The following is a 25,169-nucleotide window of genomic DNA, read 5'->3' as shown; positions in this document are numbered from 1 at the left end:
TGTTAGCTTCAGCTTTAATCAGACTTTGGATGAATTATTTAGAAACACCAGGACGCATCGCTCCGTGTCTCATCCGGCCGCTCGCGCTGAGCTCTCATTATTATTACCAGGGGCAGATGTAATGTTTTGGGGGCCCGGGGCCACAAGCAGATGAGCTTATTTTCAGCCTTTCTCTAACTGTGAATGTCGGCAGGCTGTTGGCAGCTATAGGAGAAGTAGGCCGACTCAAAAGTTTTTAATTCCTGAGTAAAATGATTAACAGCACAGAAGTTTGACAGAAGCTGAAGTCAGAGTCCTGCAGTCAGGAGAGGTTGGCAAAAAAGCAAAACAAAAAAAAGCAAAATAATCGTTCTTCAATCATAATCAAAGTAAAATAGATAGATTGATTTCAGGTATGAGGCTGTGACCTTTGCTGGGAGGAAATTTTAGTAACTGGCTCTCTGTGAGTTTTAGTAGAATAGGTCCTCCAGCTGGTGATGCTGTTCTACAGTATATTTGTCATGTTCAATGTCTGACAGAAAATAAATATTTAAACCAAAATTAAACTTATGATATCTTCATATCTCCATTAGGAGTCAAAGGGAACCTTTAAGCTCGACAGAAATAGTGATTTGATGTATATCATGATATATATCGATATCGACTGAAAAAAAATATATCATGATAAGACTATTCTATATTGCCCAGCCCAGCCTGATTTTGAAAAGTGTGTTTTGTGTGCAGAGTGGTTAAAGTGTGAGTATTTGACACTACAGAAAAAATAATAATATATAACAATCAATGTAGCTGTTTATCTGTCATGATTTTAAAAAATTTACTTTGCGTGTAGTATATTGAAAATAATTCATTTTTGTGTTTGTTTTTCTTTTTAAAACATAGTGGCATCATAATAAAATTTAAAAATAATACATTTTATTTATAGAGCACTTTTTACAATACTCAAAGATGCTTAACAGAATGAAAAGCAGTCAATTAAAAGTCAGTAAAACATGACAAAAACCTGGCATTTAAAGGGTTAAAATTCAGAAAAAATAAATGAATATTTATTACTTATGATTAGGACTGATGTTGGTCAAAAAAAACAACTCACTGAAAGTAGAAAATCGTATTTATGTTTAATATTTTTTAAAGCCTGATTTTGAAAAGTGCATCTTGTGCACCGAGTGATACGAGTGTTGTGATATTAAAGTAGGCCCTCGTACAATTTTGAGGTATTTATACCTTACTTGAGTATTTCCATATTATGCTGCTTTTTACTTGTACTTGGCTACATACACAAATCTACTTTGCATGTAGTATATTAAAAATAATATATATATATATATATATATTCAACTAAAAACACATCATGACAAAAAAACTGCCATTTTAAGGAAAAAATTCTGAAAATTAGTGAATATTTGATATTAATGATTAGAACTGATGTGGGTCAAAAACATTAAAGTAAATGAAAGTAGAAAATCGTATTAATGTAAAATATTTTTTAAAGCTTGATTTTGAAAAGTGTGTGTGTTGAGCGATACGAGTGTGTGTGATATTAAAGCGGGCCCTAAAGGGTTAAACATTTTTTTCTCCAAAAGCAAGAAACCTAAAAGGAAATTCTACACAAAGGGACAAAATTATACTGTAAAGTGAAACCACAGTATTAGTCCTTTTAGGTAAGACAGACAGGACGCTCCGCAGCCTGAATATCAGCAGAAAAATGTGCGTTCAAGCAGTCGTCCACGTGTGGCAGCCATCTTGTTCGCTGCGCGCCTCCTCGCCACCGGAGAGTCCTCCTTCAGCCTCTCAGGATCTCCTTCCTGATTGCTCTTTTCCAGCCTCAGGTGGCTCTAAGTCTGATTCTGTGACTCCGTGTCCCAGTTCTTCCCTCGGTTCCTCTTCCTGTTCCTCTCCGCCATCACCAAAGCCGCCACCACGGTGACCAGCACGGTGATGGTGATGACGAGCACGGTGGCGGTCTCTGCGATGCACAGCTGGCTGTCCACCCAAGCCAGCGAGGCCCCCGCCAACTGCGGCGGGTCCTGGCACGTCACGTTGCGGTAGTCGTCGATGTGGAGGTGGCGAACGCGCAGGATCTTGCTGAAGACGCGGTGCAGGTCGCAGTCGCAGTTCCACGGGTTTCCTGGAGGAGCGACAAGAAAGGTTAACGATCACACTCAGAGTGCGAGATTTCGGCCTGACACACAAGTTTTCTGTACATTTTGTTTTAAAGCATGTTTATTTAAAGTTGGGCTGCAGAATTATCCAAACTGTAATCCCACAGTTAAACGTTAAACGATCCTCTGCGATGCTGAGGTTTATAATGCGAACCCCGCGTAAAGAAAAGTCTGCTGCTTTTCAAATCAGTCGCTTCCTAAACATCCTGCCTGCACGCCTGCACGCTGCAGCAGCAGCCTGTAAAAATCTCTGCTAAATGTTGTGACTGTAGACGGCAAAAATGTGGCTTTTGCAGCTGATGCCAAAATCACTGACCAAGTGGCAGCATTTGACAAGTTCACACTGAGAATGGGCTGGTTATTCTGACACAGGGTTTTTTACTGTTTATAAGATAATGGTAAAATCTGGAACAGTGGAACAATCTTATATCTATGAATGGCCAGAATATGTCATAATATCATAAAAACTATCTAGAAACTTTTCCCATTAAATGAGAAACTAATAATATTTCTTTCTCGTTGCAGCAATACACTGCCATCATTTTAACATAATTATTTTATTAGCTTTTACCACTATGTTGACTTCCTGTGCATGGAGTGAATTCGTTCATGCATGTTGTGAGCAGCGGTGATGAGCAGCAGAGAGGTAACAGTATGTAGATATTGTAAACCTGACAGCTGGATGTGTGTCGCTGTTGTATGAAGACTGATGAAGGTCTTAAACTTGAGGTGATGCAGGTTGTTTCCCTCCAGAGCGAGGACGGCCAGGCTGTAGAGAGGCGCCAGAGCATCGTTGTCTATCTGAGAGATGTTGTTGTTACTCAGCTGGAGCACCTGCGCAGACAGACAGGTGATCAGACAGACATACAAACAACGTGGTATACACCAGTCAACAGAAACCTGTGGGTATTGTGCATTTCTGCAAACCACAGATACATTTGTATGTTATTATGTAGCAGATATGTTGAAGCATTAGCATTGAAACACGCCATGGTTAATGTGTGGTTATGTTTGGGCAAAAAAAACACTTGGTTATGATTAGGAAAAGATCATGTTTTGGTTTAAATACTTATTTTTGGTTGCACAGTTCCCACTAGAAACACACTGACAGGTTGCTACAAAACACCAGCATTTGATACCTAAAAAGATGCTGAAAACACGTGTTCAGATTGCTACAAAACACCCCCATTTGATACCTAAAAATTTGCTGTAGACAATGGCAGTTCGCTACAAAATAGCCACATTTGATGCCTCAGAACAAGCTGGAAATCAAGAGACAGGTTGCTACAAAATACCATCATTAGATGTCTAAAAAGTGTCTGGAAACACACTGACAGGTTGATGAAAAATGCAGACATTTGATGCCTAAAATTTTCTGGAAACACCCTGATAGTTTCCTAGAAAATATCCACGTTTTATGACTAAAAAAAAAGTTGAGGACAGAGACGTGATGCCTAAATAGCTGCAGGAAACTCAGTGACAGCTTGATTCAAAACACTTAGGTTTGATATGATTAATATTAAATGTGCCATTGTAACGTATTTGTAGTTTGCATAAATGTACAATGCCAACATTTTCAGCCGGGTTGTGTCCACACAGATTTATTTCAGCAGTCATGCATGCACCTCCAGTCCGGGCAGCATATCCAGACTCCCCTGCTGCACCGCGGTCAGGCTGTTGTTATGCAGGTAGAGCTGTCTGAGCCTGGAGAGGCCCTTGAACACACCGGGGCCCACCAGCACCAGCTGGTTGTAACTCAGGTCCAGCTTCTCCATGTTGTCCAAATACTCCAAGCTGACAGGAGGGGGACAGACGGTGAGACACAGAGGTTAAGATCACAACAGATCTGAAAGTTAAAGTTTTGTATCGTCATGGGAGACCCCTCAGCAACGTTAATTCCGTTTAATTCCAGCAGCAGTATATTTGGAGCGCCGACTGGCTGTAAACTCCAGGAAATAGTTGGCACGGGGATGTTTCGTGAGTCTGCAAAATGATGGAGTAGGTATTAGGTATGAGTCGGTATGAGTTGTGTCTGTAGTCGAAAATAGCAGCCGTGTGTGTGTCTGTGGATGGTGGATCTATCGATGGGTTTGTGGAGTTTGTTAGTGGCAGCGTTGGCCGTTATCAGCCAACAGAGGGTTTTAGGACTCATTACTTGAGCGCTCTACTGGAATATGGAGTGTGATGGTGGAGGACAGATTTAATGCCCAGATGGGTACCTGTATCCAGATATGTGGTGTAAGTTGTTGTGCTCCAGTCGCAGCTCTCGGAGAGCAGACAGACTGGCTGAGAAGTCGACAGGTAGAGATGTTAAAAGGTTCCAGCTGAGATCCAGTTTCTCCAAAAACGACAGAGAGAAAAATGCCTGTGGAGAGAAAATAGAGACAAAGAGGAATATATATTACTACTAGCCGCTTTTTTTCTCTTTTACAGGCACAAACATACTTTATCCACCCCTCATCTGCAAATCTTTTTGGACTGTTTTTGTACTCTCACACAGAATGACAATATTATGCAGCCAAAAAGCTTCAGAACAAGGTTGATTTTTCTGAGCTTTTGCCCTTTAAATAAAAGCAGCAACAAACCTAATGAACATTATGAAACAACAACACAGAGACTCTGTAGTCTAAATCAAGATAACAAACTCTATTACTCCTTTCAACCTGGACAAAGCAGCCCCTCAAGGAAGTCCTTTAGGCTTTTAAGCTAGTTTTCGTAGTGGCCAAACCGTGAAATCGCAATTTTCGATACCATTTGGCTCATAAAGACATTTTTTCCAAAGCTTGGATTGTGACAGAATCATCTGTAATTCTTTGGATTAATCATGAAATGACTCATTTCACTTTTAGGATTTGATCCATGCAATCTGACAACATTTGGAAAGTCTAGAAGTGCCACAAGATTAAGTAATTTTGTCAAGTTAGCAGAGCGCTTAACCGGAAGTAGTCGACTCAGCCGCAGGAAGTATCTAGTACACCTGATCTATGGGCCCAACACGTTTTCATCCCAGCTCGTCACATGGTGCCGCTCTGTCAGTGACCTTCTGCGTCTACTTATGTTTTAGGAATCCTTCCGCGTCAGCTGTTTACGCTCCGGGATGCCGTTACCGTGATGTCAACAAATGCACATGGTGGTATAAAGCAGCATGGTCCGCAGCTAGCAGGAAACGTTCCCATAATACTGGTTAACGTTACCTTCAAGTTGCAATGTTTTAAAGAAAACATTTTAATCTAAAGTTCAGAGAACGTTTTACGGATGTTTATCGTTGTAAATAATCTTCCTGTAAGGTTAAATGCTAAATGAGACGTAACGTTTGAGCTGCACCACTCTGAGGATGTTTTGGTGATGTTGAGAGCTGACAGATCAGAGAATGCTTTTATATAAAACGTTCCCACAATGTTACATGAGAACAACGGAAGAACTTTTTCAAGGCAACATTCAGAAAATGGTACTGAGGAATGAGATTGGCCAGTAATTGGACTGGACGTACTCTGGTGGTACCCACCTCACATCGACAGTAAATGCAAATACCTTTGGTCATGTTGAGAGAAACATCTGGCCGGGCTTTATAGCACAACTTGTCATTAATAAAACATTTTTAAAAAACCTTTCTTAATCCATTTCTGCGCATGGAGGTTTGTTTCTGCTGCCATCCACAACGTCACTGCTGGGCCGAGGGTCACAGTAACACAATGCCTTTATCGCATGTCAAAAACTTTAGTGGCGTTAAAATGAATTTGCATTAACTTTGACGGCCCTACATTTTTTTCAATTTTCCTCAGATATTTTTTTCTTTTTTAAGTTCTTTCGTCCCGTCGTTCCCACCTGTGGTTGTATTTCTTCTATCTGGCTGTTGGTCAGCACCAGCACCCGCAGGGACCACAGTCCGGTGAAGGCTCGGGTGCCGATCTCGCTCAGATTGTTTCCTCCCAGCTCCAGCAGCCATGTGCCGTGCGGGAGGCCTCGGGGAACGTGCTCGAACCCCCGGCTGCGACAGTCCACCAGGTCAGCGTGCTCGTAACAAAGGCAGCGGTGTGGACACAAGCGAGAGCCCTCGACGGTCAGAAAAAGGGATGGCGGGGAATAAAAGGCGAGAAGAAAGAAGGGAAGGGGCAGGAAAATGAGACACATATTTCCCCAGACAGCGAGAGGACGGAGGGCAGCTCGTGAAGACGAGGAGTTATTGTTTGGAAAGTTGAAAGAAGCTCCTTTTTGCCAAAACTTGTAGTCAGCCTGTAAATAAGAGAGCAAGTTTTAATTAAATCTGTACATTTAAGGGTTGTGGTTTCAATAGATATCTAATTTATGAATATATTTACATCAAACAACTTCTTCATCCTGTCACAACTTTTACAGCTGTTACTTTGTGATAGAGAACCTCAGAAAATCTCCTCATATCAGAAGTAACTTATTGCCCTAAATACACACATTTAACCCTTTAACAGTCATGCTAAGAAATACCCTTTAAAAAATTGCACATTACAGACCACAGAATATGTTAACAAAATGAGTCAACAGTTTCCTAGTATAATATATTGAAAAAAAGGGTTAGGGTTAAAGTTAAAGTAAAAGTTAAAATATATGGTAAAAAAATCTAAAAAAAAAAAATTAACTTCATGAAATAAATAAACACAAATATTAAAAAAATAAACAAATGATAATAAATCCAGTAACAACAACAAAACATTTTTTGCCGCTTTATGCGAATGCTTTCTACAATCAAATACCAGCATGAAAAAAACTAATTTCATTATTGCATAACTGACTTATTTTAAATCTTTCTCATAATTGTTACGCTCCTTTTAACACAGGGGGGTTTTTTTTATCCGATTTATCCTCCCTGTCCCATCTAAATGTAATTACATAATCATAGTCATTAAGAGCACAGCAGCAGAAAGAAAGGATTAAAGTCTGTCTGAAATAAACAACGTGGTTTAAAAGCTTCAGCATTTATTTCATGGTCAATGGACAGAAGCTAACCAATAATCTTTTTTCCTAATAACTTGTTCACTATTAACACATTTTCTAAATAACGTACAGTATTGTCTAGAAACATTAAATTATTTTTTAATTAATTATTTTTAATGAAAGAAGAGAGAAACAAAACATTGACAGGCATTACGTGTTTTTACACTTTCAAGAAAAAAAATGAGCACAATTCAAATAACACAAAAATAAAAAAATCAGCATCCACATGACACAGATATCATCTTTGACTTTGAGCCCCCCTCTCCCAAATAACTCACCTCCTGTGCTGATGAAGAACCCAAACATCTCCACACTGGATCATAAACTCGCGTGTGTCGTCTCGCTCCTCTGGATCACGGCTGAATGCAGGCGGGGAGCTGATGGACGCAGAGAGACACAAAGACAGAGCGGTGATGCTGATGGAGTCAGCTGTGTCAGTAATCCTCTAATCCCGTCCGATCGCCAAATGTTTCCTCTCATCCACTAAACTCTGGCAGCTTGTCTGATGTAGATTTCATCATGTCTCCGTCTCTCTCAATTCCTCTTAATAACAGTCTTGGCATTGCTCCACTGTCTGTTTCACTGACTTTAATATTACATAAAGACTGTTACCATCTTGTGAAGAGTGTGTGCGCAGACAGAAAATTAAATTAAATTAAACATAACCACAATCAAAATTTCATCATGTGCATCAGTTTTACTGTGCTTATTTTTCAAAGGGTTAACATGTAGAATTATACCTGAAAAAACACAAATGGACCAGAACACTCTGCCGTTTCACATATCTTTATTTACAGATTAAGACTCATCTTTCAAAGATAAAATTATAAAGAAGTGCATCAGACAAACAACATCCAGTTATTTTCAATAAAAGCTTTGTATTAGGCACTAGAGCTGAGTCCTGAAGTCAAGACAAAAAAACTCGCTACATGTTATACATACACATAGAATTTGGCCAAACACATTCAAAGGTATGAATTCAATATATTTTAGTGCATCAAGTAACCAAACACACACTTCAGAACAAATATTTATAACATGACAGTCCATTGAAATATAAATAGCTACTAGATCGTGTTTATGTCTGACATGTTGTGGATGAACTGTGCTGAGTGGACAGGTATACTGCTGGACATCAAATAAAAAGACTTTAAAGCTTTGAACTCTGACCTAATTGGTGCGATTTCTTTCAAAAATATGACAATGAGCAACTTGGTAATAAATGTTTCACAAATTTAAAGACACTGGAGTTATTTATTACTATTATTTATTAGTTATTATTTTTAAAAAGAAAGGGGAAAACATCTTGTGGAAAAAAAGTTGGAAAAAGCTATGTTAATAATTATTATGATAACATATTTAAAATCATGTTAAATAATTAATTTAGGCAATTTTTTTCAGGTCATTTCTTTCATTGTTATGTTGTTTTTACATTCTTTTATTTCTTTTTCTTTTTTAAAAACTAATTTTCAGATAATTTTCTTGTACTATTAACACATTTTTGGTCATTTCTTTTTATTACTCATTGCCTTCTGCCCATGTTTTTGAAAGAAATCCAGCCAGTTTGCTCAGATTCCAAAGAGAGGAGTGAAGAATGAGAAGGAAAGGGAATAAATACTATTGTCACCTAAAAAATTGGGTGATGGAAAAAAACTTTCACAAAAGCTTGTTTTACGAACATCATCACGGAGTATTTGGTAATGCTAACATGGGGGATTGACTCTCTCGTGGAGCGAGCCTCTAGTGGACATTAGGGGAACTGCAGTTTTTGGCACTTCAGAGTTTGCTTCATTTTTTAGTCCCAGAGTATGCTGCTTTGTCATAAGAAAGGAGTGGAATTTGATTATTTCTTTTTTTGTTAATACAGTTCTATTAAAATATGCCCAGATGGTGCCAGACACCAACTTCTAGTGACATCATGTGGCCAGTGAAATTTTGAAATCCGTCTTTTCGGACCACGTTTATGTCCATGTGTGTTTAGACTTCAGGTATGAACAGAAACTGTAGTAGAGCTCAGGACTCTCAGTACGTTTACATGTTACAAAAAGTCAAATTATAGTCCGATTAAAACGGGACTTTTCAAATACATGTTAACATGTTGGTGTGAATGAATTTTGAAATGAAAATTCTCAAAGTCAGACTAACACACCCAGATAATGAGATTGGGGGTCGATTTAGTCTTCCATGTATACCTCTCCTTTACATGCACCATAGTTGCTACGCCAGGCTTTGACCCAGATGCTGAAAAGCATAAATTTGTAGAAGAGAGCTGGGACAAACAAAAGAAGAAGAGGAAGAGGAGAAGAAAACAAAACAAGACGACGGTACCAAGTAATGCTTAGAGTGTGTATGAAATATACAGCGCTGATATGCAACCATTTGCCGTTTGCTAGCTTGTTTGGTTTGAGACGTAAGAGGTCAAACGGAAAAAGGTCCAATAGCAACTAGCTGAAAGGGGGCGTATCTTCACCGGCCACAGAAGTCGGACATAATTATATCAAAAAATGGATTCTCCCTCGCTGTTGTATACTCTGAAAAGGACAGGAGTCACATTAAATGATCTAATCCAGCTTTAACAGCGCATGTAAACTGTGCATGTAAACGTACTGACAGATTGTGTCCAGGTGAGGGGGAGGTGTCAGACATAACACGGAGCTCAGGGCATGGTGGGAGACCCCCCCTCAGTCAGGGTCTTGAAATGGACAGACAGAGACTCTTCTTCTGGGTTTGGCGGACGTCTGTACTCGTCTCTGGTGATCAGAAAGCCCAGCAGCACCCCAAAACAAATCAGCAGGATCCCCAAAATGTTGGCCAGCACCCCCTCTGGGACCAACTGAGAGTAGGTTGGCCTGGACCGAGAAAGACAGAGAGACAGTGAGTGAAATCCATTCACCTCCACTGTGTAGTTTAATAAATAAAATGACGAGGAGTTAATCAAACGGTTAAATGACCCCGCTGTGTGAACGCTTTAGGAGACAAATTATTTTTTTTATTCACAACAGTGAGCATGAAGGACACATGTATAGAGACATACATGATGCTGAAGAGGAGTTTCTCCGTGATGCCGAGCAGGCTGCTCCCGATGGCCATAACCAGCAGAACCAAACCACAGAACACGTGAACGGGCAGGTACGAGGCTCGTAACCATGACGACGCAACAGGAAACAGGAAGAACAGCAAACCCATCACCCACTGAGGAAAGACGAGGAATGAAAAGTTACAGTACCTGTTTTTGTCCACGTTACTTCTGTGGCGAAAAGTATAGCCGTTCCACTTCCACTGAGGAGCATGTTCACAAACAGCATTCAAATACCACAGTTGACCTTTAACCCTTTGGCCCAACTTAACTATCACACACACTCGTATCACTCTGCGCACCACACGTGCTTCTCAAATTCAAGCTTTACACGAGTTTTAAACTTAAATACCAGGTTTTTGTCATTTTTTTTAGATGTGTGTTGTTTGTTTGTGTGGTCTTTTTTTTTTTTTTTTTGCTGCTGACAGTCTGGGATATGTCAGTGTGTGAGTGTAGCTGCTGACAGTCTGGGATATGTCAGTGATCAGCAGCTACACTGACTGTGACAGGTCACCGAGTGGAAATAGCATGTATTTCCTCCATACGCCAAATATGGTCAAAATGACCAAATTCCAAGTCAAAAGCCCAGAATGACACCCAGAAATAATACGTGTGTGTGCGCGTGTGTGTGTGCGTGTGTGCGTGTGTGTGTGTGTGTTTTACCTGTACGCAGAATAAGACTAATGTAGCCATGCCGCACCAGCTGTGCAGAGAGTACATGTCTGGGATCTTTGCTGCTCTGTGGAAGTCAAACACAGCTACAAAACCTACACACGCACACACACACACGCACACACACACACACACACACACACACACACACACACACACACACACACACACACAAAATAGTTAAGGTATCTTTTTCTCTCCATCTCGCTCTCTCTCTTTGGTATTTACTGTCTGTCTCTCTCGCTCACCGATGATGCTGATGATGAGGGCCAGCAGGTGAATGATGCCGTGAAGCACCTTTACGTTCTTCTTCGCCTCATTTCGAAATACTCTGTAGACCAGGATAGCTGCAGAGACACAGAGAGACACACAGAGAAACACAGAGACACACAGAGACACAGAGAGACAAACAGAGAAACACAGAGACACACAGAGACACACAGAGACACACAGAGAGACAAAGAGACAGAGAGAGACAGTAAATGTACTAATAATTTCAATAACTTTTTCTTGAGAAAACACAAACTGCCATCACTGTGTTTATCTGAGACATAAAATTTCAGTCATAGTCATTATTATTATTAGATTTATTATTATTATCATCATTATATTCACTGTGTTGCTTTATTTTGTCTTTTTAATCCAATTTATCTATTTTCTAGTCCAGCTTTTATGTATTATTATGATTATTAGTATTATTATTAGTAATGGTAGTAGTAGAAGTAGTAGTGATGTACCATAATTACTGTTATTAATATTATTAGTAGTATCGTTATTAGTTTTATATGCATTGTTGTTATTATAGCTTTTAAATAGATTGCATTTTATTGTCAGCATTTTTATTGTTGCTTGGCTTTTTAACATACTTAATCTACTTTCTAGTCCAGCTTTCATTTAACTTTTCACTGTTATTGTCGTTATTATTATTATCAAAACTATTTTATATGTTATTGTCAGCATTTTAATTTTTACTTGTCTTTTTAATCAATTTATTCTCCTTTTCAATACAGCTTATTTAACTGTTTCACTATATTTCGCTGTATTTTATTGTCATCATTCTCATTTTGTGTTTTTTTTCCCCTATTTTATCTAGATTTGCTTTTATTTAACTATTTTATTATTATTATTATTATTATTAGTAGTAGTAGTAGTAGTGGTAGTAGTAGTAGTGGTAGTAGTAGTAGTGGTAGTAGTATTGGTATAATTATAGCTTTTAAATCCTTTTTTAATCTCTGTTTTGTCTTTTTAATCTATTTCATGTAGTTCTTTCTTTTTTTCCCTCTGTTTTGCTGTTATTAGTTATTATACCTTTTAATGGTTTTAATTGCCTCGAGTTTTCTGGTTTGTTGGATTGTTTACTGAAATCTTGTGAAACATAAGCTGCTGTGAGAAAACACAGCTGCTAACTGTGTTTGGTGTAAATCTCTTCTGCTGGCCACCTGTGCCAGCAGCTTTATACCATTCCCACTAAGCAGCTTCACATTTTTTACAGTGTGTAGCCTTTTGTTGCTCTCAGAGCGAGCACGAAGACCACAGTGTGTCTGATTCCAAAATATCGATCACAAAATATCACACGTGGCTTTTCTGTTCACAACACCCAGTCTCCACGAGTCAGGCGTTAAAATCTGATTTCACAGATGCTGCTGAGTGTGGACGCACACTGTGAAAACCATTTGTTGTCAGATTAGTGTGGAGGTGGCCAGAGGCAACAAAAACAAACCTAATTACAGACAATCAGCTCCGAGGTGTGTGTGTCTGTGTGTAATTGTGTCTGTGTGTGGGGACAAACCTCCCCCTTGTCCTTGTCTAATGTCCAGCTGACCTTTGATTTTATTGCTCTAATTCAATCCGGCTCTGAACTAATCTGGTTACAGTCATTAGTAAAAGTAAGCTGCAGGCGTGAAGCTCAGGAGACAGATAATACAATCTGAAAGTCTCAACTTTAACCCTTTAGGGACCGTTTGAGGCATTTTAGGCGCTTTTCATTATTCTTTTTTTTTTTTTTTTTTTTTTAATAATTTTGGCTGTGATCATGCATATGGCATAGATTTTGTCCAGATTGTGCATTTTAATTGAATCATACAATAAGTCTAAAATACACTGTGGAAACTAAATAGTTACATTCAGACTGTTCAGGTCCAAAAATGCTCCATTGAAACCCATTCAAACTGACATTTTTGATCCCACAGCCATCAGAGCAGAAAAACAGGACTTGTATTATTTCTGGGTGTCATTCTGGGCTTTTGACTCTGAATTTGTCATTTTGACTATTTTCCACCTGATGAGGTCATTTTGACCATATTTGGCGTATGGAGGAAATACATGCTATTTCCACTATAGTGCACTATCACAATCAATGTTGCTGCTAAACATTGACATATCGACATGTCAAAAAAAAACAACTACTTAGTATGTAGTTAATTGAAAAAAAATCATTTTTTTTCCTTTTTTCTTTTCACCTAAAAACAATGTGGCATCATACCAAAAACCTGGCATTTAAAATGTCAAAATTCTAAAATTATTTATTTATTTAAAAAAAAAAAAAAAAAAAAAAACTTAATGAAAATAGAAAATAATATTAATGTTTTTAACATTAGCGTGAGTATGCAATGAAAATAAATTAGGGCCTAATATGGAGCCTTGTGGTACTCCACAGGAGATGGTTTCAGCGGAAGAGGGCACAGATTTTGGTTTTCTCAGTAGGATGCAAACCACTGTAAGACCAGACCCGGAAAGCCAGAAACATGCATGGTTGGTCCAAGAGGATGGAGTGACCGACTTTTGAATGCAGCCAAGAGGACTACATTAATGCTGTGTGTTATTTCCTGAATCTATTCCCTGAAAAATCACGACTGATGATTACATTCCCCAGAGCTCTAATTTGGCTAAAAACATAAAAACTGACTGTAATAAGTGAGGCGTTGCCTCTGACTCTGCTGATGTTTTCAGATTAACCCGACTGGTCTGACATCCGTTTGTATATACAGTCACAATAAATCATTTTCAGATCATAGTTAGTAAATTAAGTCAAGCAAAGGTCAGCAGAACGTGTGTGTGTGAGTGTGTGTGTGAGTGTGTGTGTGAGTGTGTGTGTGTGTGTGTGTGTGTGTGTGTGTGTGTTAGCCTCAGGCTCTGTGAGCTGACCTGTTGCATTAAGCTAAAACTGCCCAGACACTATCAGTTCCCCCGCCCAGCCGGTCTGATTTGCAGCGAGGACGAGGGATGTACAGAGTCTATGAACATGGCAGTCTGTGTGTGTTTTTTGGGACAGTGATACTTTGACAGAGAAGCCCAGCAGGGAATTGAACCAGCGACCCTGCAGTCAGCAAACTGAGCTGCATCGTCTTCAGCTGCAGAGCAGAAAGCGTCCACCCCAGCTAGCAATTTCTGGTTCTAAAAACGTTACGAGAATGATTAAAATGCACTTAATGTTTTAGTAGTTAAACTGGCAAGTTGTTTTTTGTTTGTTTTTTTCAGTTCCTCGAATGTTCTTCTTAAAGTTCAGGCAACATTATCTATAAACATCAAAAATAATAAATAAAATATATTGTTAACATATCACATCACATTTGTATCTTAAAAAAAAGGTCTGTAATCTCCTTTGTTCTCATGTAACATTGTGGGAACGTTTTATGAAATAATATTTAATGCTGTGTCACCTCTCAACATCACCAAAACATCCTCAGAATGTTACAGGAACATTATTTGAACTGATAAACATCCTTAAAACGTTCTTATATTAAAATGTTTTCTTTAAAACTTTATTGTAACTTGTAGGTAACGTTAGCCAACGTTGTGGGAACGTTCCCTGCTGGCTGGACACTCTGCCTCCTTAGAAACTGAATCCAAATGAGACACTTTTATTATCGAGACGCCTTAACGATCCAAGTCTTCATCAATAACGCTGTTGAGACTTTTCTGTTATTTGGTGGAGAGCAGTTTTAATCACATATTATAAGATGATTACAGCTCATGATAGGTTATAATTCCATCTCTACTGTCCGTTTTTATTGATGGGAGACAAATTTCTCAAGTTTAAGAAAGGGAAATCCTGAATTCCTTTTTTTAAGCTCCGGGGCTTCAGTATAAAGAACAAGCCTGGAAAAAAGAAATCCAAACAGACCAAAATCACACCTGCAGGGTTCGATCTCGCTCTGAGCGTCCTTGGGTTTGGACTCACCGTCACCTTGCAGGAAAACCAGTCCCAGCACCATGCACAGAGGGTGCAGGTTAAACTCCCGTGCCGAGCCGTCCCAGGCGAAGCCCCCGCGGTAGTGACCCATCCACACGCCGGTCAGCACCACCGCCGCCAGCCCCAGCAACTGCGACGCACCCACCAGCCACGCAAACGCAGAGCGACCGGTTCGTGGAGCGGCGTCGTCCATGATCTGAAACACAGAGAGGGATCAGTGAGCGCCGCGGGGCGGACGTTGATTGGACTGAATTAAATCAGGAAGGCGAGGAGGAGAAACACAGAGCGTCACATGGCAAAATAATATGGTTTCTTTTGCAGACATTTAGATTAGTTAACTGGTTATTTTTCCCTCCTTTGTTGTTGTAGTCGAGTTTGCAGCTTTCTGATCTAGAGAAAAGCATCTTTAACACTTCGACATCAGTTTTCTCAGACACTGGTTTCAAGCTGTTGGACGCAAATTGGTTTGATTTCTACTAAAAACATGGCAGAGAACAAAAAACAACAAAAAACAAACACAAACTGCACAAAGTTGCTAAAATGTGACAAGAAAAACCACCTAAAACTTTAAACAAAGAGGAGAGAATTATTTAAAAATTATCTCAAAAAATAGGTGAAAATGTCCGGAAAACTATAGTTGTAATAATTTTATTTTTTAAATTATGTGACAAACATCATTAAATATATAAAATAAATCCATTCCCTTTTTTTTTTTTATTTTTTGTCAGATTACACCGCCAACTACTGGCCTGGCATACATACATACAGCAGCGTTTTCGGTCTGTGTACACGAGGATCGTTTTCACAGTGTTATCATATGAACGTAGATTTTTTATTTTCAAATGCAAAGTAAAGACTTTTCCATTTTTAGTAGGGTCATCAGTACTTTGAGATATTAATATTTCAAAATAGTTTCTCAATATTTTGAAAAAGTTCTCATTGCTTTGAGATATTAATTATTATTTTGAGTAAGTTTTTAACATTTTGAGACACAAATTCACTATTTTTGTAATACTAATTCATTATTTTGAGAAAGTTCTCATTATTTTGAAACTAATTTATTATTTTAAGAAAGTTTTTCATTATTTTGATATTTTTTCTTTTGGGATACATAGCCTGAATCTATTTCTTTCTTTTTCTTTTTTTTGACTCTTTCTCATTATTTTAAGATGGTATTTAGAAATTTTCACAATATTTTGAGAATGCTTCTCACTATTTTTTGCAATATTTGTTCACTATTTTGAGAAATTGCCTCCTTATCTTTGAGATCATTAATCATTTTGAGATCTTGATATTTTGTGCTAGTTTTTCTTATTATTTTGACCAAGTTTCTAATAATTTTGAGATACTATCTCATTAATTTGTTCATATTAATTATTATCAATGGCTTACAGGATCTTTTTTTTTTTAATTTTCATCACATTGGCAGAAATGAGCTTCCATAGCAACCTGAGCTAAAGGCTTCTCAGCTGGAAAAAATCACATCACAAACTCTTTCTGCTATAAACCGACGAGCTCCTTCAGATTAAATCTGTTTAAAAAACACAGACACGGAACCCACATGTGCTGATTTTATCACGTTTCCATCAGAGTCACAAACATGACGCTGGATTACAGGAAGTGTCGCACCGAGCTGACGGAGTTACGTGAGGACACGAGCGCAAATACTCACAAATCTCACGGCTTTAGAAATACAGCATTATTATCATTATTGAGTTATTATAACCGCACCTAAGTTAATTAGCTGTTTCTTGGGTCCAAAGACGTCATAATGACCTCACGCGCGCGCGCGCGCATACACACGCACACGCTCAGCTGCACAAAGACGTTATAACGTTTCCGCTGTCACCTGTTACCTGTCACAGATCTGCACTGAATCATATTTAACTCAAACTCTGACGATAACAACAACAAGCGGACAGGCTGCGCGTGGGGATAATGTATATTTAAATATTAGTAATGATAATGGTGATAGTAAAGAGTGAATGTACTCACTGCGCTGCAGACTGCGCTCGGCTCCTCTGAGGAAGTCCTGGAGTCTGGATCCACAGATCCGCCTTCCTCCGCCCTCCCACCGTGCACACTGAGCGCGCGCGTGTGACTGGGTGTGAGTGTTTTGGATGCCCTCCTGAATAAACACAACCCACGTGACCAACCCGCGAGACCGCGACGAGCAAATAATAAACTGCAGTGTTATATGCAGACTACCTTAATAAGCCTGTTATTATTATAATGATTAGTCTATTAATATTATCGTTATTGGATTTGTTATTCTGCTACATTGTTAAAAAAATACTGCAAAAAAATACTCTATGGCAATTACAGTCATATAAACAATATGTTATAGGCTAAAAATTATAAATGATAGTAGTTTTTGTGAATGATGATGAACATTTAGAGATAAGAAGCCTTTATTGTCATAAAACAACAAAATTGCCAGTGCCCCTCCCAGCAGTGAGAAAAAAAAAATATATAAATAAATTCACAGTGGATCACATAATTACCAATCATAAAAGTCATTCACAAAACAGGGGCAAGGAAAAGTGCATTAGTATAAAATATAAAATAAATAGAATTAATAAAATATAATAATGCAATAATAATGCACATCCGTAGTGATGTGTACAGAATATGTATGTGTATAAAAATGTAAATTAAATTTGAGTGGTGATAAAAACGTCACAGTAACGCCATGTTGGGGGGGTCAGACAATGTGGATTGATGACTAACAGCTGCAGAGGAAAGGTTTGTTGCCTTGACAACACTGGAGGAGGAGGAGGAGGAGGAGGAGGACAGAGTCTGTCAGTGAATCAGAGCTGCACATTAGAGGACCAGCAGCTGAATTAAACACAACTTCTTCAACATATAAACCCGAGGACGGTTCGAGGCACTGACACCAAACACAGACACCTTTTGCCCCGACAGTTTTTAACACAAGGACACTTATCCTGTTTTTACATGTTTCTAGGAGTTTGGGAAGTTTGTATGATTTTATGGCATTTCTAGAATCTTTGTACATGTTTAGGCTGTTTTCAGGATTTTAGGACATTTCTAGGATTTGGGTCATTTCTAGGATTTTAGGATGTTTCCAGGACATTTTTTAGGATTTTAGGAAATTTTTAGGATTCAAGGAAATTCCTCTGGTTATAGGGCATTTCTAGGATTTAAGGACATTTCTAGGTTTTTAGGACATTGGGACATTGGGCTAGGACCTCTGTCAGGGGGTGTGGGGATTCTGTTTTGATGCTGTTTTATGCACTCTGGCACCTTATGGACACTGAAAGGACAAAACCAATTCCCAGTGTCAATCACTTTATTTTTTGTGAATTAGAAAATAGTTTGGGGGCCACCAGGCACCCTATCAAGGGCTGCAAGAAATGTCCCAAAAATCTGAGAAATGTCTGTACATCCATGATGTTCTGAAATTCTATAGAAACATATAAAACTTATCTTTAAAATGTCCTTTATCCTAGAAATGTCCTTAAAACCTGAGAAATGTCCTAAAATCCAAATGTCTTTCAATCCGAGAAATGTCCTAGAATCCCATTGTCTACTGAACACTGAAGTGAATGCCCGACTGAAACTGAAGAAATTATTATTCTTCCTCCAAATTAATCTCATTTTTGAGAGGCTAAAGGTGCTCAAAAACTCATGAAACTTCACACACACATTTGCATTGGTGAAAAATTTTATATTTTATTTTTCAGCTTTGAAGAAATGGCTCAGTAACTCCCTTACACAGAGAGATTAGTCTCAATATTATTTGTGTGAACAGTTTGACAATTTGTGTGTTAATGTTAAATCTTGTAAATTAAAAAAATACAATAGGTTAATTAAAGGTGCTTTACGAAGCAATAAAACATTCAAGTATACATTTTTACAAGAGGAAAGAGAAAAGATGGAAAAGGTCAAATGAACTACTAAAACAGAAAGTTGTTAGAGAGCTGGTTTGTTTTAAATAAGAACTTATTATTAAGTTACTATTATTATTTCTATTTACCTGATTGTTTCACAAGGTGGAGCTCTGAGGACAGAAATGTTGGGAAAAAAACATTTTACTAAAAGTAATGTACAGTAATTCATCAATTTCTTTTTTAATTACGCAGTTAATTCAACACAGTCTGGTGTGTGCTGAAATGTACAGTATGGGACTATACAGTATATATATATATATATATATATATATATATATTAACACTACAGTAACGTTTGTTTTTGTTTTTTAACAGTGACCCCTGACCTCTGACGTAATTAAGCTTTCTTAGCCAGGCCTGTTCTTTGCTAGTCCGATTACGTAATTATTACTTTTCCCGCTCCTGCCGTGATTTCTGCCCAGCAACAACAAGTGTTGCCTAGCGACCCACCGCCCTCTCATCTCGCGCACCCACACGCACGCGCTCAGTTGGAAAGTTCGAGAGCAGTTAGCCCCTGGGAGCTAAGCTAACTGTAGCACTGTGTTTCGACGCTCGGTAAGCGACAAATATCATCAATAATAACTTTTTATTCGACTGGAAAATCTTTTTAAGAGGTTACATGTTGTGTTTTCTGTGCGAACTTTATTTGCGTTTCCAGGTTTGTGTGAATAAAGCGAGTAGACGGCGAGTTTCAGCGGTAACGTTAGCACGGAGAGATGTTAACGTTAGCTAACGGTAAGTTAATATCAAATTCATCTAACGTTAGCACTGATAATGTTAAGGACGGTGATCGTCGTGTTTTAGAGAAACATTTTCCGATGAACGTTAGCTCGTTAACGCTCTTTATGAAGGGTTGTAAATAAGACGTTTAGATAATGAGGTGGCCTCGTCACTATAGCAACAGACAGCGGCAGCAGGAAGAGACGTCAAATCAGTCAGCTGATTGATTCAGATTCGCTCCGATAAACAAATTCATCAGATTAGGAGACAAACTGCTGTTTTCCAAACGACTGCAGCTGCTGACTCGTTGCGGTGGTTATCAGGGCTCCATCTGACGGTTACTTTTTAATCGAGTAATCACACTTTTTGTTTATTGATTAATCTTCAGTTATTTTTTCCCATCAGTCAGCTCATCTACTTGCTGATTTATTATTTCTAAAATAATAAAATCTCACAGTAAATATTTGAGTATTTTACTCAGTAAGTTTCTCTTAAAAACGTATAATAGTGACATCTTTTCAGGTCAGTCTAATTTTCACTTTTTTTTTTCCACAATTTTTACTGTCATCAGAAACAGATCTGGACGTGTTTGACCTGAAGAAATACTCTGCTTCAGAGGAGGCTCTTCTGAGGCTGCTGCCAGTGGTCAAAGCCTCCAGCAAAGCTCTGTAGGTGGACACATAACCATTCAGATTAAATGTAGTTTTCTTTGTACAGAAAAAACAACCAATGTTTGTAATTGTTTTCTAATGTTTTTGTTGATTTTTCCTCAGGCTGAGTGGCTGTAAGCTCTCAGAGAGAAGCTGTGAAGCTCTGTCCTCAGTTCTCAGCTCCCAGTCCTCGAGTCTGAGAGACCTGGACTTGAGTGACAATGACCTGCAGGACTCAGGAGTGAGGATGCTGTGTGATGGACTGAAACTGCAAACTGGAAACTCTCAGGTTAGTAAACTGCCTTTTGTGTTTGTAAAATGATGACTGTCTGAGCTGTTAATTATCTTTCATAAATATATTACTAAATCAACATTTTTTTAGGGGCCGAGCTGCTCTGCTGCTTGGTCCTCCTGTATTTTCCAGTATTCTTAATCTAACTTCCCATGCATGAAAATACACAAAACGTGGTACATAGCTCCAGTCCTATGCTAAACTTCCTCAACAGGAGTTAGAGTCCAGTTGTCCTGATGGTGGCGATATAGTGACAGTTAAAAGTTCAAAACTTTAAAACTTCATATCATATCATCAGAGTGGTCTACGGCTTTGAAACTTCCACTAAACTGTAAACCCAACTGTAAAGACACTTTTGTAAAGTCCAACCAAGTTCAAATTAGGAAGTCATCACTGTTTTTATAAAAAACTGTAAAACTAATTAAGCCTATCTCCTCCCACAGTTTTTGTTTAATTCACACCAAAATGCTGTTTTCACATGTTTTCTATGTTGTCGAGTTGAAGTCTGCAAATTCTCAGATTTTTGTAACAGTATCTGAATTTTTGGCACTAGTTTAGCTAGTAACAGCTGTTATGCTGCCCCCTGGTGGTTGGTTGAGTCACAGTCTGAAGTCACCTCTAAATTCATCACTGGTGAGGTAGCTCAGTTTGATAAAAACTTACCTCGAATCCTTTGGCCCCCTCAGGGCTGTGAGTTCAGGTCACAGCTGGTGCAGATTAAGCATGTTTTTGCCTCCTCAGACTTTGTGCTGTGTGAGTTAGAAATGTGATTTCAAGGATATTTCAAGGATATATCATGTTTTGGCCTGGAAAGTCTTCTGATGGATCCTTACAGGTTTTTTATTTGTCTTCCGTTCCATCTTCTTACCCTTTCTTCTTCTTTTCTTTTCAGTTTTCTCAGCCATTGGTGTCAGAGTTTGTCATTTCAAGTCCTGAATAATGCAGAACAGCAGTTCATGCCTCCTCAGGGTTTGTGCTGTTTGGGTTGGAGACACATTTCAAGATTTAATATTGTTGGTCCAGAAGGATCTGCTGATGGACCATCATGGATCTGCCATTTTGTCTTCTTCCTCTCCTTCCTTTTCCTCTCCCTCTTCCTGAACCTCCCCATCTTCTTCTTCTTTCTCCATTTCTGAACACTTCTCCATAGGTATATCTTCGTGATTCTTTAAACACATACACATCCTTTATTCAAAAAATGTCTGAAACAATTTTGGTTGCATTTCAAATTCAGACTTTTCAATATAAAGATGTTTACTGATTTTGCATATTCTTAAAAATATGGAGTGACAGACTTCGGAATTTTGCAGTGAGGCAACGAATGGTACAGTTCAGTTGATGTCTTGGTAATTTATCAATATTTTCTGAAGATCAAAACGTGAAATGTTGACAAATGTAGATTTATTATAATAACTTAAGCCCACCTCAAGCAATCACTTCCATATTTTGTGCATCAACATTGTGGCGCCCTCTAATGGCAAAATATCTCAAGACTGAAGTTCAGACAAAACAGCCGCACATGTGCACCAAGATTAACTACGAAAAACTTGATAAAAACTATTGTTTTTCTTTAACCATTGAGCTCTTAAAATTGTTTGCTGATGGCTTGTGTTGTTTATTGACTCACAGTGAATCTGCTGTTCTTTCAACATGAGGTTGTGTTTGTGATGTGCTAACTGGCTAACCATCGTTACCTGGCTAACTGCCAGACCTCCTGTTTTCCTGTTTTGAACAGACGGCTGCCGTCTGCTGGTACGGAGGAGAATCTCCTCTCATGCTTGTGCTGCGTTAAGTTTTAGTGCAGCTATTTAGCTGAGACACGAAGATGTGAGGTGACGCAGCAGGGGGCTTTTGATGAAGGCTTGGTGTGTCACGTCCTTAACATGAAACAAATTTTAATTTTGGGTTTGTGTGTGTTTTCAGTCTGTCATTCTGTCAGGTCTCAGAGAGAGGCTGTTCGTCTCTGGCCTCAGCTCTGAGCTCCAACCCGTCCCATCTGAGAGAGCTGGACCTGAGCTACAACCATCCAGGAGACTCAGGAGACAGACTGCTGTCTGCTGGACTGAAGAATCCACTCTGGAGACTGGACACTCTCAGGTATGGACAGACAGACTGGACACTCTCAGGTATGGACAGACAGACTGGACACTCTCAGGTATGGACAGACAGACTGGACACTCTCAGGTATGGACAGACAGACTGGACACTCTCAGGTATGGACAGACAGACTGGACACTCTCAGGTATGGACAGACAGACTGGACACTCTCATGTATGGACAGACAGACTGTCTCTGTGCCTCTGGTGTCCTGTGGTTGGTGTTTAATGGAGGATCTGAGAAAAGGTGTTTGAGTCTTTGTCTCGTCCTGCAGGTTGGACCATCGTGGACCACACAGACGGAGACCTGATCTGATGAAGTGTGAGTGTGTTTTAATTTGATTCCTGAGATCTGAGCTGCACGTGTTTCACTTGATCTTTACTTTTTTCTTGTCTAAAGTGATGATGAGTTTCTCCAGAGTTTCAGTGAAGATTATGATCTTTTTTGACTTTGAACAATGACAGAGCTATACCTGAGTTACTCATACTCTGAGGTTTATTCTGAGCAGCATACAGAAAAACTCCTCAAAACATTTTAAATGTAGTATTGTAGTTATAAATATACAAACAAAAGAAACATTTCTGTTTTTGTAAGAATTTCCTTGTTCATTAAAGTTTCAGTTACATAAAAACACGAGGAAAAGTCTTAAATACCAGTACCAATACCAATACAAACATCTAAACACACACAGAACATCTTTGGGTTGTCAGCTTTGTGCCGACGGCAGCTGCTGAAGGAGCGGCTGTCATCTGGGGAGGTGTGCTGCGGGGTTAGCTGCTGACAAGAGTCTGTCGCTGCACATGACTCCGCCTCCTAGGGCTGCTGCTTGAACTACCTGCTATACCTCCACATTTATGTGTTGAGGTGATGTGCAGTTTGATCAGTGACTTTATTTATTGATCTGGATCCATCAGCTGTCCTCCCACAAACCCTGAACACTGCTGACATGTTGACTCTCAGCTAAAGCTGTTGAGTTTCAAGTGAAAGTTTGTTAAATTTCATTCAGAGATAAATTTAAAAAGTCATTTTTTTCAGTTAGTCAAGTACATTTTATTGATAAAGCTGGTTATCACAAACAGACGGTAACTGACGGTGACGTCTTTAAAGTTGTCAATAAATGAACTGATGATAACCTGCAGCTGTTTGGTGTCTCTTTGTCTCCATCAGACGTCTCTGAACTGGAACTGGACACAAACACAGTGAATGGGTTACTGAAACTGTCCAACAACAACAGGACGGTGACACATGTGGAGGAGAGTCACTCGTATCCTGATCATCCAGACAGATTTGAGCAATGGCCTCAGCTGCTGTGTAGAACTGGTCTGACTGGTCGCTGTTACTGGGAGGTGGAGTGGAGAGGAGACGTTTATATATCAGTGAGTTACAGACGGATCAGGAGGAGAGGACGCAGTAATGATTGTGTGTTTGGAGGGAATAATCTGTCCTGGAGTCTGAGCTGCTCTGATGATGAAGGTTACTGTGTTTGGCATAATAACAGCCCAACACGCCTGTCCTCCTTGTCCCCATCCTCATCCTCATCCTCTGTCTCTCACAGAGTAGCAGTGTATGTGGACTGTCCTGCTGGCTCTCTGTCCTTCTACATCGTCTCCTCTGACAAACTGATCCACCTCCACACCTTCAACACCACGTTTGCTGAACCTCTTTATTCTGGGTTTATGGTCTTCCCTGATTCCTCAGTGTCTCTGTGTCCTCTGCAGGTCTGAGAGTGTCTCCTGTGGACAGAGACGCTGCTGACTGAAGGTCAAAGGTCACTCTGTTCACCATCACACACTCTGAGGCACAAAACATTTATGTGTCTGATTCATCTCTTTGATTATTGTTTCACCCAGAAACACTGAATGATACAGTGAGTGTCGTCTGCAAGAGAATCTACTTTTTTCTGTCATTTCTTTAATATTTTAAATTAAAATGTTGTATATTCAAAATGTCAAGTAGTCACTATATTGTCTAATCTTTCTGAATGCTTTAAAAAAAATTGACTTCTTATCTTGTGAGCCAGCTTTAATTCATCCGATCTCTTTAAAGAAGCCTGTGTCAGATTTAGTGTTCAGGAGTTTTTTTAAAAAAAATAGTTTATGAAGTATTTTCAGATTTTATTATATAACATTGACATTTTAAAAAAAAAATTTTTTTTACCATTTTTTAAATAAATACATTTCTTATTTGTATCTACTTATGTAGATTTATTTGTAGATGTATGAAGACATATCAAGTTAATTTTATTTTCAGATTTCTATTATACTAAATTGACTTTTGTTTTTTTTCTCAATAAATTGAAGTATTTTGGTAATATTCTGTGGCCTATAATGTATAATTTTTTGAAAGGTATTTCTTAGTGTGACTTAGGGTTGTTAATGACTGTGTCCTCCCTCTGTCTCCTCTGGAGGGCGCTGCAGTCCTGAATGATT

At 38.8% G+C, this 25,169-nt stretch overlaps 2 protein-coding genes and 1 pseudogene across 3 annotated transcripts; 1 reads left to right on the top strand and 2 right to left on the bottom strand.

Annotated features, from left to right (window-relative positions):
- Positions 1 to 895: 895 nt before the first annotated feature.
- LOC148186547 (uncharacterized) lies at positions 896 to 7,557 on the bottom strand. Its single transcript, XM_088069331.1, has 6 exons — positions 7,406 to 7,557; positions 5,985 to 6,392; positions 4,379 to 4,524; positions 3,785 to 3,953; positions 2,831 to 2,993; positions 896 to 2,125 (listed from the first exon to the last, which is right to left on the bottom strand). The coding sequence occupies exons 2-6, from the start codon at positions 6,288 to 6,290 to the stop codon at positions 1,833 to 1,835; spliced, it is 1,077 nt and encodes a 358-aa protein (XP_087925457.1). The 5' UTR covers positions 6,291 to 6,392; positions 7,406 to 7,557; the 3' UTR covers positions 896 to 1,832.
- Positions 7,558 to 7,897: 340 nt separating this feature from the next.
- cyb561 (cytochrome b561) lies at positions 7,898 to 17,203 on the bottom strand. The gene is made up of 6 exons (XM_088069337.1): positions 17,063 to 17,203; positions 15,056 to 15,263; positions 11,124 to 11,222; positions 10,867 to 10,970; positions 10,162 to 10,319; positions 7,898 to 9,976 (listed from the first exon to the last, which is right to left on the bottom strand). The coding sequence occupies exons 2-6, from the start codon at positions 15,258 to 15,260 to the stop codon at positions 9,784 to 9,786; spliced, it is 759 nt and encodes a 252-aa protein (XP_087925463.1). The 5' UTR covers positions 15,261 to 15,263; positions 17,063 to 17,203; the 3' UTR covers positions 7,898 to 9,783.
- Positions 16,668 to 24,767, top strand: LOC121966293 (uncharacterized; annotated as a pseudogene). The gene is made up of 6 exons (XR_015774812.1): positions 16,668 to 16,713; positions 20,273 to 20,369; positions 20,475 to 20,640; positions 22,567 to 22,740; positions 23,015 to 23,061; positions 23,908 to 24,767. The product of XR_015774812.1 is annotated as an uncharacterized LOC121966293 (transcript).
- Positions 24,768 to 25,169: the final 402 nt, after the last annotated feature.

The sequence above is a fragment of the Plectropomus leopardus genome, chromosome 18, assembly GCF_026936395.1.
Source record: "Plectropomus leopardus strain MGB_pleo_1.0 chromosome 18, ASM2693639v1, whole genome shotgun sequence".
Classification (NCBI taxonomy): domain Eukaryota; kingdom Metazoa; phylum Chordata; class Actinopteri; order Perciformes; family Serranidae; genus Plectropomus; species Plectropomus leopardus.
Note: the sequence above shows the minus strand (reverse complement) of the source record. Positions and strands in the feature narration are given on the sequence as shown.